Source organism: Lepeophtheirus salmonis, chromosome 5 (genome assembly GCF_016086655.4).
Source record: "Lepeophtheirus salmonis chromosome 5, UVic_Lsal_1.4, whole genome shotgun sequence".
NCBI classification, from domain to species: domain Eukaryota; kingdom Metazoa; phylum Arthropoda; class Copepoda; order Siphonostomatoida; family Caligidae; genus Lepeophtheirus; species Lepeophtheirus salmonis.
Genome location: NC_052135.2, coordinates 9716782 through 9737427, shown reverse-complemented (window position 1 = coordinate 9737427; position 20646 = coordinate 9716782). Strand labels below are relative to the sequence as shown.

At 27.8% G+C, this 20646-nt stretch overlaps 1 protein-coding gene across 6 annotated transcripts in view; it reads left to right on the top strand.

Moving 5' to 3' along the window:
- LOC121118611 (uncharacterized) overlaps positions 1–20646 on the top strand; it is a 239474-nt gene that overhangs the window by 188897 nt on the left and 29931 nt on the right. For all 6 annotated transcript variants that reach the window (XM_040713189.2, XM_040713187.2, XM_071888223.1 and 3 more), the window contains exon 11: positions 10158–10318. In XM_040713189.2, coding sequence (XP_040569123.1) covers positions 10158–10318 — 161 coding nt within the window. The remainder of the gene's footprint in view (positions 1–10157; positions 10319–20646) is intronic.

The following is a 20646-nucleotide window of genomic DNA, read 5'->3' as shown; positions in this document are numbered from 1 at the left end:
GTTCGGAACACAGATAAGGAGAAAAGAAGCAAAAACATCAATCGCTGACAGCAAAGTAAAAAGTATATTTTCCGTCAGCGAGGTTACATTATGTTCACTGTATTTGGTTTTCAGCTGTAGAAGTTTATTCTTCTTTTTCTCTAATTAGTATTCTCAACATTATCCGTATCCTGTTCTGTTTAGACCCGAACTTTGAGAAAAGGTTTCTAAAATTCGAGACAAGTATCCATCTAATTTTGGTTTCGGATCCAGAAAGTTCTGGTGCCCAAAATGTATTCGTGTATTTACGTTGAAAAATGTGGATCCGAGAAAATGTGGATCCCTCCAATCTTTACTGCTGATTCGAGTGACAAGGATGTTTGAAAACTTTAACAATTCAAAATAGCACTCTAAGTAGCATTTTAAGTACATATAAGTAAATTTTTTATTATTTCTCAAAATAGAAAATGTTTTCAATATCAACTGTTGTTATTGATTAAATTGTTTCAATTTGGTCCATTTCATACATCAATTTTCTAGCATATACCTCAATTATTAATATTTTTATTCAACGAATATTTATTTAACTTTATTCATGAATACACAAATAAGATAACTACTCATATTTGATATTTTTGATATGAATTGATTGACAATGTTTAACACCAAATCAACGTCAAAGATGTTTACAAATTAAGTGCATTTTTTTGTTGATAAATATGCATTTTCTACAAAAAATATATTTTTATTTTTAAAAGATATATTTTTTTAAAAGTATAAAGTTTGTGAGGATTGTATGGCTTTTTACAAAACAAATAACATTCAATCCTATGTCTTTTATAAAAATAGTTTAGCAAAAGCAAAAATTGAAATATTGTAATTTCTTTCTAACAATATGAAGATTGCAGTGCTTTAATGTACATTTAAACAATAAAAGAGACTAAAGTAAAAGACAGCCAATTTTATAAAGCATCGATGCATAAAATCTGATAGAAAAAGAAATAAGAAAAGTTTGGAAGAGGTGATGGTTCAAATAATGAAAAATCATATTTTAATTAAAAAGTTAGTTTTACACCTTATTTGAAATTTTTAAATAAATTTAGATGTTTATCATGATTTCACAAAATCATCATAGCATTTTTTTTAATAGTGCGCATTAAGAATATTGATGCATTAATACATTTACTAAAATGGGTACAAAGTATTGTACAAAATTTCGCCTGAATTTGTTCATAAGTTATGGTCAATTATGCATTTTTTATGTTTTGTGTTACCTTGACTTATCAGAAACTCCTTACTACCTCCATATATAATATTTGTACCAAGTATAATCAAAATCAGTTCGAAATCCAGGCAACTAACAAACAAAAATACCGTGTACGAAAAGTTCAAAGCGCTTTTTTCACCCCCCACCCCAAAAAAAAAAAGTTCAATTCCCTTTTGAACCCCTAAGAAAAGTTCATTTGAAGGACATTCATCAAGGGGAAAGTTCATCCTGAAGGAAGTTTATCGCAAAGAAAAAATGGAGGTGAACTTTACAGGGATGAAAGGAGCGCAGTTAACTTTCCTGCAACCCAAACCAATAAGGGTTTCTTTCAACTTCATTACGGAGGTAATAAAAAAAAAATTACATAATATATGTAGAGATTGTAGCCATAAAAATTTCTTTTTTACGGCCCTTAAGAAGAGCCTCAGCCAAACATTGAATTAAAACAAAGTAAGAAGTTGAGACTTTATTACTAAGACTTTGATGAAGTTTATTCTTACATAGATAATTAGAATTACATTAAGTTAGTGTTTTTGAGTTAACAAACAAACAAATATTTTACAGATTTATAAATAACTTTTTTGAAGTCGTTTAACTACATCCTGATCAAAAAAGGAAGCAAGAACAAGGTTGAAATTTGATTTAATAGTTATAATAATACAAAAGAAAAAAATCATTGAATGTGTTTGACAAGTTTTGCCCATCCACGGAGGAGAATTTAATACATTTTTTCATTATAGAGGCCTTCAAAGAGTCAATGCTGTTGTGTGAATAGGTGTGAAACCTTCTTCTCTAACTTCCCCTGAAAGCCGTAATCCATGGGATTCATAATAGGCCAGTTAGATAGCTAGTTTTGGAGGTGTCAAAGTGACACCTTCTCTTCTTTAAAACAAGTTTTGAGTCTTGCGGGTTTGTGAAAGGGACCGAGTCTTTTTGAAACCGGAACTCAACAAAATTGACCTTAGCTTTCATCCAACATATCGCTTGATCAGGCAGGAGTTCATAGTACCTGTCAGTACCCACCCTCTCCTTGGTCTCAAAGAAGATGGGGACATGACATTGCCGTTGCTCACAATGGCTCCAAGGGTCATGACTCAAGCGAAAATTGGGTTTTAAAGACGTGGTGGACATTAACGAGAATATTAACTACTTTCTTTAACAATTTTGAGTTAATACTGTAGCTGAGATCACATCGAATGTCACGGTTGATACTATTTTTAAAGTAATAGTGATATATTCTGAAAGAAAAAAAGTACCTAGGAATGGAGTTTTGGTTCAAACTGAATAGCTGAGGTGTCATTTGTGATACTTTTAGCTTAATAGTATATTGTACAAGTGCGATAGGATTACTCTAGATGGCGCTAGAAAAATCAGTGTTGCTTGAGTGCGAGAAAAAGATGGACGACAAAAAACAGAAACCCTGCCATATTTTACAGTTATTCTTTGATAAAGGCGAAAATGTATGTCCCACGGTTGAAAATGTGAATATTGTTCATGGTCCTGATACAATAAGATCTATTCACGCGGTATGTTGGTTTTGTAGATTTCGTTCCGGTAATTTTGATGTCAAAGAAAAAGTAGGCTCTGGAAGGCCAATTTCCGAAAATGTAAATGGAATAATGGAAATCATCCAGTCCGACCGTCATATAGGCACTGCTTTGATTGCAAAGGGGAAAAACATTAAGAGGAAAAAAATTCAATAAAAATAATGTTAGAAAACAAGTCATGTGTTTTTGTCACTCATCCAACAAATATTATAATAAAAAGTGAGTCTTCATTGATACAACGTGAACTAAATATCCTACCTATTCTGTCAAAAACATCGAAACAAAACTTATTTCCCATATAAAATTAAATACACCCCTATTCCTTTTTTTATTCATTATTTACATTTGAGGAACTTGCACAGGTGAGAATATACAAGCATTCAGTTCACTATTGTATTTTTTATTTACAATAATATATTACAACTTAAGGTTGTTATAATAATTTTGACTAGGAATTCACATTATTTGCAGAATGGTGGCATGAAGCATATAGAATAACGGTGGGGAGATGTTTGATAAATTATTGCAATACTGTGATAGGCTACATGTTCGTAATCGGGGAAGAAAGGTCTTTGATAATGTCATTAACGAACAGAAAAGCTTTGTCAGGAGTTCTTAAGAATATAATCAATGTAATATTATTTGTCACTTGAAAACAATATTAAGAAAGCCATAAAGTATGGAAAATATCTGTTTAAACACCTGTTCATCCATCAAAATACGATGTTTCATCCTCCATCACTTTTAACTTAATTTTTTATTAGTATTGGTTATTACTTTTTTTAGTGAAAATTTGAAAAAAACCACTTTTTTTCTTATTTCATTCAATTTCAATAATATGCAGTACGTCGATAACATATAATTGGGAAACTCAAAAGACATTGTGTACAAATTTTGAATAATTTTGTAAAATATTTAGAGGTAGCTCAATGGCTCCAAAGCTTTGAAATTTTTTGAAAAAACGTGTTTTTACCTGAATAAAATCTAGAAATTTTCTGTTACAACAAACTTTATAAGACAATAAATTTAGCTGAATAAATTGCAATCCCAAATATTTAATATTTTTTCTACAATAATTGGTTTTAATTGGTCAAAAAGAGAAAAGTTTCTTATAACTTGCATTTTTTGCTACATGTCCATCTGTTTGCTCGTAAAAGATCCATAATTATATCCATATTTATAATGGATATTTTTACCAAATAATTTTTAATTCTCAATTTTTACTTGAAGTATAAAGAACAGGTTAAGTTTTAGTAGAAAATTATTATTTTTGAATAGTTTTATTATGGGGTAAGCATAACAAATATCACGAGGTATTATTTTTTTATTTCTTTTTTTCAAATAAAAAAACCTTTTTTAAATAAGGTCTTTATTTATATTGCTCAGAATGTAGATACAGAATTTAAAAAATATCAAATATTACAAAGAAGTGAATTACTTAAAAAAACACAATAACTTAAATTAGACTACTTAACCATGACCTAACAATAATAAAAGTATTGACTAACTAATTAATAATAACAAAGATAAAATAATGTAAAACTGGTTGAAAATTCCTCAATTTAAAACGATGACCTCTTCATAACATAATCATACCGTTGGGCGATCCTCTTCAAGATCGGATAGTATCGAAAAATCATATATACGATACCAAATCACTTCAAGGTTCTTCCAGGAGCTAACATCCAAGTTTGGGATTTTGAAATAAAAAGCAGAATATCTCACAGAGATATATATATATATGATAAAACTTTAATATATTTTTCTAATTTATTATCAATATAAATTTTGAATATAATATAATAAAGTTCTAGTAAGTACTTTTACACATATGTTTTTAAATCAAAATTTTAAAAGAGTAAATTGCCTTTAATCAAATATATAGCAGCTTTGATGATCTTCGACTACTTGGTGAAGGAATTTGAGCTGCGATTCATCAGATATTGGTAGTGTACTATATTCTTTAATGAGACAAACTCTACGTTCAGCAAGATTTTAACAACTTAAGAGCCAGTAAGACATCCCTTGCAACAAAATTTGATGTGACTAAACAGAGGCCCCTGTTCCTATGTACATAGGCTGAGAGAGTCTACAAAATAAGAATATCTGCGAAGGCTTGAAGAAAGGCCAGGAGCACTAGGTCCCAACACGAATTGTGAAGAGAAGATTGATGAGACTTGGACTCAATATGAATCTGGCAAAACTTGACCCGTTAGTAATTATGAGGAACCCGTTCACGGGCTTGTTTACGGCCAGCTCACTTCTCCTCCTTCATATTTTTTTTATTTTTGCCTTCTTTCATCATTTTACATTATACAGTAATACTGTCAGTATGTATGTTAGTGTTTGGTGAGGAATGAGTACAAATAGTCATGGAGTACTTTTAGAGCGCTCTTCAATATTCGGCAGGAGTGAGTGAGAGATGGAATAGGTGAAATATTTGATATCAAGGTTATGTTTGTACGCCTTCTCCCCTTCCTGTTTCTCCTTTTTCTTTTTCTTTTTCTCTCTCCCATAAAATATTTTTTATTTCTTTAAATTATTAATTTTATAAAAAAAATACTTGTTACTCAATCTAACACTTTTTGCTCCTTAAAAAACTTGTCACCCAAATAAATGATATTTTTTAAAGAATTATTCAAGCAATTTTTTGGATCCTTGATCGGAATCACAGCTTACTTTCGATCAAAAATTTATTTTCGGGGCTTGGACAACTTTTTTTTTATGAACATAATCATAGACTAATAGTTTTTAAGTATTATTATAGATTATTAATAAAATAATTTAAATGGAGTTAATGGATGTTTTAAAAGTGTCGTTTGATAGAAGTCGTGCTGTCAACAACAAAAACTTTTATATTTTTGCTGCATCAACTGTAAATCCCAGTATTCGTATCCTTCAAAGATCTATTCAAAAATTCAAAAAAAAATAATAATAACTTTTTAATGAATGTTTGGTATCAAAAGTATGTCGGTAGTCATCTTGATCATTCTATTAGTCAGGATCTGTCTCAAGAACTGTCTCTTGGAGGTGCAGACATTGATTTTTTTTTTCTTTTGTAGTGAAATCTTCCAACTTTTTATATATTAATTCATTCAGAGTAAAGAACGACCTTTCTTGAGTTTCATTACTCAAATTTTTGTAGGCCTTATTATTCTTTTTAATTATGAACTTAATGCACTATAAAATAAAACTAATCCAATTAGTTCCTCGGACAAGTACAATTAGTGTTTCAATAAAAAATTTTAATGTTGACTTCGATACGTTTGAATTCATGGAGGAATATTTCAGGAAGGATTTTAGTCAAACTTAGGTCACTATTAAATGCTCGTAAGGCATGTAGAGCAGACTCGACGCTACACTCTTTCTATAAACACAATAGCAATTTGGCTTCATTTATAGCACTAGGTGACATAAATTTTACACCTTGTAGATGTACATCACCAATGAATATAAATTACCATGTTAAAGAATTCTTTAAAATCGAATCAAGGAAGATTGGTTTCCATACATTTCTTTGCTGCATTAATGGATGCCCAATTTTCTTACAATATTTTAGAGATCAGAAGAAAACGTAGGTCCAAAACGTTGTTCTTGTGATTAATTCCAAAATATGTTTTCTACAAGCAAGAAGTCATACCTGTTTTTGAGTTTGTTGCATTATAGCATATACCTTGAATTGGATCACGTATTCTCCATCATGGAAGATTTAAACAAAATAGCAGTGCACAGAAATGATATCTCAGTTTAAAATAAAATATGATGTAATTACTTTACTAATTGATTAAAATTTGGCTATTAAGACTAATTAGGTCAAGTAAAGGTCATAAAAATGTTAAAATATCGTACTACTCAATTTACATTTCTTAATACTCAATTACGATTTATTAAATAGCTTATAAAGTCTTTCAATTCGAAAAAAAGATAAGTAAATTGTTGAAAAAAGTACAAATTTATCACAACATAACTTATAAAATTATAAGATTAGATTGGACAGATAGGTTTTGTTATGGAAACATTTCTTTTTCTTACCAAATAGAATCAAACGTTAGATATTTTCGAGAAATTTATTTTATTATAAGGTTTAATTTATTTGAAATAATATGTCATAAATATTAAATTATGTACACGTTTAAATTCCAGATTTATCGGTTTTTAGAGGTGTAATGCTCAAAAAGTACTTTAAGCAATTTTAAGCAAAAAGTATTTTGTGATATTTTTTTAAACCAACTAATCTGACAAAATTATAAGAAAAGATCAATATTATTGTAATAAATAGTTGTTGATATAAAAAATTATTATTTATTAAATTTCAGATTTATCGAAAACCGTTGAAATTTGGTAAAACCAACTACATAATTGTAATAAATAGACAAACCAGTTGATTTGGTAATACATAAGTTGACATGGTAAATTTTATTCAAATCGGGTAAAAATTTAAAAAAAGTCTAAAGCTTCCTGCATATATACAAATATATTAAAATATGGATATGCTAAAGTAAACAATGGGAAACAATCTAAGTAAATAATTGATGAAATGAGAGTCGTTTAAATTTTTAGCTTTGTCAAAAATGACATACCTCAGACCTTTGACAGAGCAAAGGGTTAATAGAAAATATTTTTAGTAAAGCTGTTTTGATTAAAAAGCCCTTATACATTAGTTACAATGTACCAGAAAAATTTTAAACATTACAAAAAGCAAGTGGTAATATAAATATTTTAATATACATTTTATTATTATTAATTGCTCTTTTCATCTTCCTCACTGTTTTTTTAACGAAAATTTTAAGAGACAAAGACAAATAATAAAAAAAAATTGTGGACCTTGAGTTTTCCACTAATCATATAAGCTTTACAATATTATTTTCTCATAAAATAATATTTCAATGTCCAAAAAACACCAGCTAAATTCTTTTTATATATATACATTCTACAAAGATATTTAGGATAATGATTTTGCATCACTTAAAAAAATATATTAATTTAAATTCAACACTCTATTCATATTCAGAAAACTAAGTGTGTCCATATAGTTTATAAAAAATTACGTTAGAGTAAAAGGATCCAATATTGGAAATTGAAAATGCTCTTTAATGTACTTTTGAGTACAATTTGAAAGGAATTTAAAATATTAACATTCAAGTAACGTTATTTGATCGATTTAAACTCGTCAAATACTAATCTATATATTTTTAGTTTTATAAAGTAAATATAGCATCAAGTTATTTCAGGATAAGTTTCATTGTGAAAAAATATAAGTTATTTTGCAATATTCTTAGAAATTGCATTTTTTAAATGAATTTTAGTTCCTTCAATTTTAAAGTTTAAAATGTTTTTTAAGGAAAATATGAGGTTTTTAAGGAAAAAATTACGTTATATTTAAAATTTGCTTATGTGTACATTGAAGGAACCTTTGAGTTCTTATTCCATGAATTATTCTACAATAACAAGGCAGAGGGTATTATGCCCTTCTAGACATAACTTAATAAGATATTTTTTTTTAATAAAGAGCATCTTTTATGGGATTCTATACATACTAGAAACTATAGGTATTTGGTATGTACATAATTATATACATGGCTATACATATCATAAATATATTATTAATTCTTATGATACCTACAATATACATTCAATAAGCCAATATTATACTTGTTCACTATATATTATATCTTTTTTTTTGTTCGTAAACTACTGTAAACATATTACATTTATGTAAAAACATTGAATATATCTTCCTCTTATACATTATACGCATGGATTGTATAACTAAATAATTTTGAAAGAAAAAAAAATATTTTTAAGATATAATTAATGTACAGTTTTTTAGCATAAATGTACATTTGACATATGTAAGACATGCAAAAATGCCTTAAATCAGAAAAAAGTTCATGGTTACAAATTATAAACTTTTGAATTTTGTTTTTGTAATCAATGGATACAGTTATAAAAATAAAATGTTAATTGTTGTTATTTAACAAATTCATGTCACCTGATATTTATCTCTTAATAGTTATGTGATTGGTGAATATATTTAAACAAATATTTTAGTATAGTAGTCTTATATTGAGCTTTCATTTTACATTGTTTTTATTACATAAGTAAACATAATTTTAGTTTTTGTAGAATTTTTACTATTCCATACTCAATTCCAGTAGCACAAGCACCGTGTATCATAAATCTGTAATTTATTTCTTCCTGGACGAAATTAAAGCCAAATCAATAGCTTAGTTGAACTAAAACTTCTAAAACCAAATACTCTAGTGTAAATTAAATTCCAATTTTTTCTAGCTTTAAATAAATTCCTTTGGTTTATAAAAAATTGATTATTTTAGGAAATATACCATTGTTTGCTCCTTTAATTGGTCAGATTGAATTGCACAGCCTAAGTATAAGAAAATATCGTGGTATTACAATTACTCCATCTGACTTAGAAGTTGTGTTTGAAGCCAATTTACATAATATTTACTTTGATCTCCAGGAAAGACCCGGATTCAAACCTGCTCATACTGACTCCAGGAGAATAATTTCCCCCGAGCTCGTTGACAATTGAGCTACGTCGCTCAATATCAATATTCTATTTAAATTAAAACCTTAAAATATTGTAGTTTTTTTTTAAATCTGTAACCACTTTCTCAGGATTTGATAATTGTATATAAAGTTTTAAATAAGTTTGAAATAACGAATAAAGACTTTCTGATGTTTTCAAAATTATTTCACATTTCATATTTAATTCTAAATATCTAAAATACCTGAATCGTTGATAACGAATCTGAAGTAATTTAATTCGTATCAAATCTGGTGTCAAGGATTTTGATCTAAATTTTGGCGTATTTTAACCCTTTTTATAGTTTTGAGCCAACTTTTGAGTATGAAAAAAATTAATAATTCATATAAAAACTAGTTTTCTCTATACAAAATCTTATAACCATTTTAGATAGCAGCTTTTATTTTATATGACAAAAAATTATTTGATAATATACATATATAAAACATTTGTAGAACAAAGTAACTTTTATTTTGAGTAATGGTCTTTTTTTACTCTAACTTATAAAAATACTCGAAAAATTTAAATTGCAAATTCCAAAAAACAAACAATTTTGACACGATATATCTTATTACAGATTCATGTCAGTAATTTAATATGAAATTTGAATAATTTTTTTTATTTCTTCTGCAATTATTTAGATATATTTATTTTATTATTTATAACATATCCTACATGTAAGGAGGAAGAAGGTGTAAAGGCAATTTGAAGCTTAAGGTATCAAGTCTTTTAATTATTTTAAGGTTAAAAAATACACCTTTGTTTAATTGGTAAATTGTCTGCACATCTTTAAAAAATTATTTTATTTTAAATATAGGCGAAATCGAATATTTACTACAGAAGTGGATAGTGGGAATCAACACCCTGTTTGGTCGGCCAATCATGTGTTTACAAATGTAGAAGAAAATGATTTCATGGCTTCAGAATTGGAAATCATGGTTTGGAATTATTCAAATAGTCAAAACCATGAATGTCTCGGTAAGTAAATTTAAGTTTAAATTCTTATAATATAAAGAAAACCTTTAATCAAGTGTTTTTACCACTAAATCATGACTGTAAATGAATCAAATAAATATGTTAAAACTTATTTTCTGAATATAATATTCAAACCTACATATTCTAACTTTAATGTTGAATCTAATTAAAAGTTTTAATTTAAAAAAATCTATTTATCAACATAAACATATTTATTACGGCAAATAATATACGTCCGATTTAATTCAAAATATTTAAATTAAATACATACACATAAACATTTTAGCCGATAAATACTTTTTTTGGTTGAATACAGCCTGAAAAAGTATGATATATACATATTATAATACCACAATGGTATATATTCACTAGATTGAAAAAATAATATTTTAAAGATAAAATTACTTTAAATAACCGTATTTATTTGTTTCCTTAAACATGTATACGTGAATAAAACTTTGACGAAAAGCAAAAAGAACTAACAATAAGAGGTTTTTAAACTACCATTTAAATGAACAAATTCTTCCATTGAAAATTTCAACTATTTTAAGGTATCAAAATTCTTGTTGAATGTATTAAATAACTTTAAAAAATTCAAACATATTGTACATAAAACTTAATGTTGTTATTTCGTATACTCTATCAAGTTTAAATTACTTTTCCCGAGTGAATGTTTTATTTTTTACTTTAAACAATCAAATTTTTTTAAATGTTTATTTTAAACAGTTAGTTTAATTGTCGCTTTCATTTAATGTTTATAACAAAATATTTTTTTATTGTTATTCACGCTCAAAATATGTCAATTTAGTGTCTAAAAAGATAAAAAATCGATATTTGCAATCAATTTAAAACGATAAGTTATAATAAAAGAATTACAAAATCATATTTTACGTAAGCATATACCTATATATACACTTAGACGTGTGCATGGACGATAGATATATTAACCCACCTTTAAACCAGCACAAGTAAAACTCATCGTGGGATAATCATTGTTTTACTGTGTCCAACATAAGGAAAATTGTAATTTACTAATAATATTTCAGGTCACTGGCTCGGGATCGTTAGCTAACCCAAACCATACAAGAGTTCGAAGTTCGATGACTTCCTACACAATTAGCACTCTATACCCTCACACATTTCTTAGAGAAAATACTTAAGAGAGTTGCAGTCCTTGAAACTATATAATACTGTTTTTTCTATTAGATTCTTTGCAAGTTGGGAAGTTAATAGTTAGTTAAATATTTATATCTGCTTGCAATAAATAAAGTAAAATTGTACAAATATAAGGCAACGAACACAGCCACACAACAGGGTTGGGAAGTTAATATTATATGTCGAAATTTTTTATATCAAAAACTTTTCTATTTTTCACATTTTCTAAACTTTTTACAACAAATTTTTTCTACCTCATCGAAGTATTATAATTTGTGAACAAATATTTTTTTCTATCTCAGGGTAAAACTTATGAGATTACATCAAGTATGTACATATTTTAATGAAACACTAAATGCTTTGTATGAAGGAAATTCTCTTAATTTGTATATAGCTTAAAGATCACATTTAGGTAGGATACTTTTTCTTCGTACATGTCAATATTTAAAAAATTTTTTTTTTGTTAAAGTATCCGAACCTACATTCTCTTTTAAGACTAGCCTTGGTCAGTTTTTGTTTACTTCCCTCAACATAAACCTCATGATCTTGCATATTCAAAAATATAATCACAGGTTGTATCATCCTAATTTCTCGTGGAGGACGTCCCTGTTTGATCAATTTGATTTGAGTTATTTAATTTTTTTAAGTATTTCAAGTCAATTTCTTCATCCTACAAATAAAATACATATAATGAAAGATACAAAAAAAGTTCCTCCATTTTTTGTTTTTTTGTTTATCTACCAGTAACGGAATGATGTATTTTCAGGACATTAATGTATCGAAATAAGTCATTCTCTTTTGTGCATACATAGTTGAAATAAAACTCAGCTCTATACAAATTATTACAATTAAGGGAGAAAAAAATATCTATGGGCCATTATTTGACGTCCAAAAATAAGTTATTTTCTACTTCATGTAAAAAAAAATGGACTGATATGCTATGGACTTAGATCGTGATTGGAACAGTTTTAAATACAATTGCTTAACTTATCCTAAACTCCGTTAAAAAAAACTATAAACAAGTATTTTTAAGGATCAACCGATGAGAAAATTACTGAAAAGGTTCACAAATTAATTATTTTTGTTGTAAAAATCAAGAGAAACAAGGCTTGGGGTTCTATCGAAATCAACAGCTTTCTTTGCACAATAAAAAAAGGTTTAAATAAAGAACTTTGTTCAAGTTTTCATGAACAGGGATGGAACATAATTATCAGAATTCACCATATGAAATATCGCTGAGAAAAGTGTCATGCAAATCAGGTTTATTTCACTGAAAACTAGGAATAAGGTTTAAAGTTATCAAGTTTTCTGGGGCATTCATATTCTGTTAGATTTCTGTTGGTCAACGAAAAAGACGGTCTTTTTTTTTATTAAGGACGTCGATCGAAACAAAATGTATTCTTATATTTCCTACATTTCAATTTTTATGGATTCATCTCTTTATACCCTCTTTATATCTGTAACATTGACATTGAGCTTTGATAGTGAGTCTTTAAGTTTACTGCTAAATGAGAACCAAAAAACTAAAATGTTTTCTATAACTTGGATATAATAGTTGTAGTAAAGAGTAATCCATTAATTGCAATAGATGACTTTTGTAATGTATATCTCGTATTGTATAAGTGCAATTGGTTTATGCTAAGTAAAGTTAGAAAGATAAATTGTCGTACTAAAAAACATTTTTGACAGTTTTTTGATTGTTTGACTCAAGTTTGTTTAAGCGCGTGTCAAAGATGGAAACCTGCAATGGAAGTTATGCTATATTTGACAGCTTTTATTCCACGAAGGCGAAAATGCAAGTCCGGCGGCTGACAAAGTTAATAGTGTATATGGTCCTGATACTATAACAGCTAATTACGTGGTATATTGGTTTCGTAGATTCTGTTCCGATGATTTTGATGCCAAAGATACACCACGGTCTGAAAGGCTAATGGTCGGAAATAGGAATGAAATAATAGAAAACTTTGAGTGCCAAGAACATAAAAATTAACTGAAAAAAATAACAGATTTATTTTTAATTCACCCAATATTTAGTTATAATAAATATTTAGTTAAGAAAGCTCTAATTTATGTATGTGTAACTTAGATAATTGAAAAAAGTAATTTCAGCTTGCTGAAAATCACAAAATCGAAAAAATTAGTCTAAAACTCATGAAAAGTTAATATTTATTCCCACCATAGTTCAAAAATGCTGGCCTTCTGAACTGCACACAGGCCTTGGAAACTAGATTTCCATCTAAATTTTTATATTCCATGACGCTAGAGTCAACCAAGGTCTTTTTGGTGGAGTGAAGACCGCTGTTGACCTTTGATTCTAGGAGCTCCAGATATAATAATCCATGGATTTAAGATTGGGGAGTAAGGGGCAAAATATCCTTGGACAGCCAATCGTAGCAGTCATTGATCACTCCCCTGGGATTATCTGTTTCTGCATTGCCTTCCTCCCATCTGCACCCTTTTTTCTCTCGATCCTTGTTATCTATGAGACTCCTGCATTGCAAATACCTAAAACCATCACTATAACGCGCCTTTGTTCTGCATTTCAATATGTGAAAGGCTTTCAATCTTCTGTTTTTAACTAAATGGCATTATTTTGACAACGAAATGAAATGTTTATATCTATATTTTACCACACAAAAATACATTGTGCTAATTCGTCATCACATATGCCGGAAAAATCTGGGAAGTTGAACGGCCTGATTCGTTATTAAATCCTGTACAACTAACTGTGTTATATAATTGCTACCCATTGTTAGATATTTTTTAGAACTTTGCAAAAATTGCTTTAATATCAACATCACATCACTACTACAAGCAAAGTAGCTAAATAGAGACAAATCCTATAACTAGCCATGATTTTTCCTCTATTGTGTGATAGTAAAAGTACCCGACATTCCCCCAAGTAATTAGGGTTGGGTAAATAACAATTTTTTTTTTTAAATATAGAAGATAACTCCCAAAGAAATCCTCAGTCTTACTCTCCGTTTTTTATGAGCACACTCAGACGTAATTACTCAATACAATAATACTTATATCAATTCAGATGGGATATTCTCTCCTCGAAAATGATAAAATATTCATCAGAGTCTTAGAAAAAAAATCTAATTTTCTGAGATGACTAAGGATTACTTTAGAGCACTCACGAATAAAAATAAACAAAATGTATTAGAATATACCAGCGTTTATACATATTTAAATCAAATCTTAACATATACACAAACGAATCAGTATATACATAAGAGACCAATAATAAAAAAATACAGAAACAGTGTTCTTACTATACACACGCTCCTGCAATATTTCAATAGTACTACTAAATTATTATTACATATATCAAAAATATTTATATGATTTACATCAGGGATTTCTATGTACAATGCACCCTGTACACAGGTTCGATCCTATATGCATAGGTATGCATTATTTCATTAACAAAACTACATTGTTATTTCTTAGATCAAAATATGTTTATGTATTTACATTTAAACAGATATAAAGATAAACTTTGGTTTTTTAATATAGATATCCATACTTTACAAGACAAACCAAATGTCAAAATGTACAAAATAAAATGTAAATCTGAATAAAAATACTTTTTTTGTACTTCGATACATAAGTATTAAGTATGTAAATAAATATGTGTATGTAGAGTATACAGTTTGGCAATAATATATACAATACATAGACTGAAACAAAATTAGAAAAGTTTGAAATTTTGTATTGCAGGATATTTTTTTATTTTGCATATATTCATCACAACAAGCAAATAATCTGCAATTATTAATACAAAGGGTCCTTAAATAAAGTAAACTTAGAAGTATATTTGATATTCAGTATTAAAAAAAAACAAGATTTGAGCGATAAAATGAAGAAACAAATCAAAACGTATGTATATTTATTTACTTGTAACATCTTTAAGACTAAAAAACTCATAGCGATAGTTAGTTAGAGCAATGTTGGTCGAATAATATTGCCAGATATACTTCAAAGATACAATACTTAATTAAATAAAAATATTGTTTCTCGATATAACTCGATCATTTTAAAGAAACAAAAGGAATAAGTCATTTTTTTCAATATTTTACAGATTTTCCAACAAAATGCATTTTGGAAGATATTTTAATTCTTGTATAGATTAATCAAACGCAAGATAAAAAGTTCCAAGCTTTTGTCAAAAAAAATTAACCAGGTACAATGATGCCTCATAGAGGCTGTCGGATGGTGGTAGAAAAATATCTTGATTAATACAATCAATTATTTACATCTTCACCTTTTATTTCTCAATATATCTTTCTACTGCCGCCTCAACCATGGTATCCATTCTGCCCTGAAGACACTGTAGATCCTCACAACATAGTCGTCCGGCATGGCAGCCGGTTGTTCTTCTACAGCCGCTGTAAGATCGTTGAAAGACGGGGGGGAGGATGGCATAGGCTCTACTACCCATATAGGCCCAGATTCCATTATCAGGTGATGATGGGGGCCAAACGTTAGATGGCCGGAAATCTGTCATCTGCACCTCTCCTAGATTTTAGTCGATGCAGTAAGTAGCTGACATTTGTTCTGACAAATGAGTTCATACCAAGGTCTCTTGGTATCTCTGCACACTGTTGCCTCAGAGATACTAACTTCCATCAAAGTTTTCACATTAACCTTGTTAGATTGGACTCATCAGTCCTCACTTTGTCCTCCCCAGTATCCACTCCAGAATTTCCTCATCATTGATATTTTTGTTCGCATCATAGTACTCATGGTACTTTCTGCAAGGGTCAATCTCACAAATGGAGGGCATTGGTATTCCAGCGTGAAGGAAGTCGTCTACTTGTTGTATTTTTCCTTCCATTTAAAACAGTTTTTGTTGTCTGAACTGATCAAAGCAAATATCATTGGAATGCGAAAAATTCTGAATTTTAAAACCTTTGTTGTACAAAATCTCGAAAATTTACTTTTTTTTAACAAAAATTGACTTAAACGATCTTTCTGCGATTTGTTGAAGCACTGTGTACATTCTTACATGTATTTAGAATCAAAAATGTTAAGATTAATAATGATTTGGCATATATCCTTTATATACATGGGTAGGTATACAATATAAATACATATGTATATGCGTATAAAATGAATAAAATGATGCATTTTCTATGCATCTTGAAGAACATCAAAGCAATATTTTATGCATTTCTATTCATTATTTATGAGAGGGAATACAAATCTACACAAAACCATACTCACATATAATATGTTTGTGTACTAGTTTGCATACAAAAATCGAAAGAGTCCTCTGATCAAAAATAATTATGTGTATTTGTATTGTATTGTCAAACAGCAGGGCAGTTTCTGTCTTTCGATGCGTATTGTTATTATTAGTGGTAGTACTAGTTTATTCTTGAGCAATGAAAAGAAAATTAATTATCTATTACTTTTGAAAAGAAATATGGAAAAAATATACTTATAAATGATTTATAGTATGTGAAATGTAAAAAAAAAATTTCTCCTTTGATTTATAACAATACCAAAACCAAGTTCTCTCATAATAGACACAACCAACAAAGGAAAAACAACACGGAGAGAAACTTGTTGCTTGGGAACATGACACAAATCAACAAGAAGCAACTAAAAGAATACATTTTTAATCCTTTATCAATATGGTACGTCATTTATTCAACTTTTCCCCAAAAATTTAATTTGGTTATAAGAAAATTTCTTACTTAAATCATTAAATTAACATCCAATGGACGTAAATTTATATAGCTCAATTTGAATTAGGTAATAAAATTCAATTTAAAAGCTATTAATATTCACTGTTAAATAATTTGATAGATATAATTTTATTAAAAAACATAATTCAAGAATATACATGGATATTTTTCATTTGTCACTCATTATCTATCTTTACAACTATATATAGACAATTACAATCATTTAGCTAAAATTCAAATATAAATCAATTATTTTCAAACACATTCAGACTTATAATATGGTTTTTATAAATTGATCAGGTTAAAGTGAGAAACGGACTAAATAGACCGGTTTGATATTCATCTTTTGTTTAATTTCGATTATGGGTAGTCCGTAAAAGTTTTCGAATTGTGTGGAAATTACCTACACTAAAGCTCATTTTAGATAGCACATTTTATTCAATGTTTGAAAGGAGACAAAAGTAAGGATTAAAATACGGCATTAATCATTATTTTGTTTGTACAAATTAACTATGAGAAACTATAAAAAACATTTATAAAGTGTTGTTATTTTTTAAGTTACCGTATCATAAAAAACAAATTAAGAGAGAATAACAAAATAAAATTGATCTTTTCTCACTAAAAAAGAAAAAAGATGTGCTTTACATGTAGGTCATTACATTTTTCCCAGCTTTTTTATTGACTTTAGTTCCATAGAACAACTTTATAAAAACATCTTTTTTATAGGTTAAAAAATGTCTATTAAAATTAAAAATAACTATAAGTGTATTTTTAGTTTATATTGATTTTCTAAAAAGATTTTGCCTCTTTTCATAATTTGTCGAGATGTACAACCTGAAGATGATCACTTAAGAAGATAAAATTTTCATATAATACGACAACTTTTCTGCAGTAGCCGTAATCAAATTCCTTTTTTTTTTAAATCAAGACCCCACTTTACTGTAAAATTATTATTTCATCTTGTTTTGTTACTTTTCGTTTTAATACATTTTCTTCCGTCTTTCTAACATTAATAATAGTCAATATTGCGTTAATTAAAGAAAAAAAATTTTTTTAGTTGAACAAACCATTAAAAAAAAAAAACTTTTGTCCCTGTCTCGTCATCGTCACACTTAAAACATTAATTGACAAATACATCTTGTCAAAACAGACAAAATTTTCAATAAAACAATTTAATAAACTCACTCTATAGAGTTTTCTAAAGGTGAGCCATTTAGCTGAAACTATAACATGATTATGATAAAATAAGTGGGTAAGTCCATGAAACAAATACACTTATAATTTTTCTATCCAATTTGAACAAAATTTCTATGTTAAATAAACTATTATTGTGAAACTAAAAAAAAAATTTCAGGGATGTAACTCAGTCCATCTCTAAGTACTGAGCTTCTTGTCATAGGGAATTTGATTAAAAATTTCTTGTATACCCTTGGGTTTTGAATTGTAGTTGTTAAAACACTCATCTAATTGCTGTATATAAGCTATATTGATGAAAATCTTTTTTTACAATTGGTAAAACATCGAAAATCTATATATGCTTATGACGTTTCATCAGATCAGATACAATCAGCTGTGACAATGAAGAACATTTGCTAGAACTACTCTTATGTTGATCCCCCATGCTATTAAATACAATTCTACTTGAGGAAAAAACATTAACTACTTAGGAATTAAATAATCACAACTGCTAAAGAAAAGAAAATTCATTCTTCAGATTACCAATTCTAAAAAACCCGGGTTTACATCACCATTATTTTATAGCGACTAAGTTTGCAGCAAAACACAATAAATTGTATTAATAATCTGTTATAAAAAAGTATTATTGATTTTGACCATATTTTTTTACCTTACATATCTCAAACATTATATCTTCTTTTAACTAAACGATAGGTTGTACTAATATAACAAAAACATAAACTATTAAATTAAACTTCCATATGAATATCTACCCAATTTTTGCAGAATAATTTAAAAATTGAAGTTACTTTATTTGAGAAGTTTAATTTGTTAGCAAATCTCTAGGGGAGAAATACTTATATAATATTGTCAATCTTCATAATATATGTAGTATTCGAATTGTATAGTTATTAAAGGGGTAATTTAGTTTAATTTCTTATAGATTTTGAATATTAATACAACCAATGGGTTAATTAAACTATTGTTTTGGAAATAAATAGTAATAATAAACATTTTGGAATGAATATTACATGAGATTGATTAAAAATCCCTAGATTTACTTGATGATTTTAAGCATTACACTTCTAAAACCATTTACTACGAATTATTATTATATATAATTACTAACTAAACCTCTTATGCCTTCCTAGCCCATCGACCTACCACTTTAATCTTTTTGTCAAAGTAAGATAGTTATTTGATCTTGTTCTAATAAAAGTTTTATCAAAATCAGAGGATATTGTGTTTGAGATATTTAAGGTCAAAAGTATCGTAAAGGTCAGCCATTGTTTGTATCTTATGACATTCTTTAAAAAACTTCTTTAAGTATTTGGTTGTATAACTTAAATTCTATGGAACTATGCAATATATGATTATATACGTGTATCATTTCATTAAAAATCTAAAAATAGTACTTTTATATATTTTTTACTGAAATTAGTTTATTTTATTAATTTATAACAAAATCATAGAAAGAGAGAGCAAATGGAATTCCAGCACCTTCTATTTTTGGTTCAATGCTTCGTATAGCATCATTTATTTTATTTACATTTATCTCTTATTGATTATATATTATACCAATCAGTAATTTTTCATAAGTTGTATTTGAATAGAACTTTTCAAAATGTTATCAAAAAACAATGGAGTTTGAATAAGAAAATTCTTTAAAATTATCCTACAAAATAAATAACTAGATCTTTTAAGACGATGAAACATCAACTTTTAAATCAATTTACAACTATTTCCAATATAAAAATAGGCTTGATATTTTTTTACACAGTGTTAACTGTGTAGTACATTGGATAATAAATTTATTCACACATATGTTGGTAAACAGTTATTCTTTTAAATTCAAACGGTAAATTTGTTAATCATTCTTTTGGTAATTAGTTAATTTACTATTTAAAAATTAGTGAATTTAAAAAGGGGAAAAGATTAATACTTATCTACTGAATAAAATTTACCATGAATTCATTTTCTTCTTATCTTTTTATCATATATGAAAAGATGGTATTACATATGAAGGAAAGTCATAAGAACATAAATAGTTATAGGATATGATTTTAAGTCAAGTTTAATTATGCATATATGAATTTATATAGCAGATACTAGGGGTTCCTTCTTGGAGATTGTACGGGATTTTTAGGGTTTTTACACCTGCGAGAAATTCCAAAAAATATTTTTATAAAGAAATATTATCTTTATCGACAGGGTGGATTTTATCTAGTGATACACATTTTTTTTTCTTTCAATCTTCAATGGCATTGGTATAAAATTACGGTGGAGGACACAATACATCTT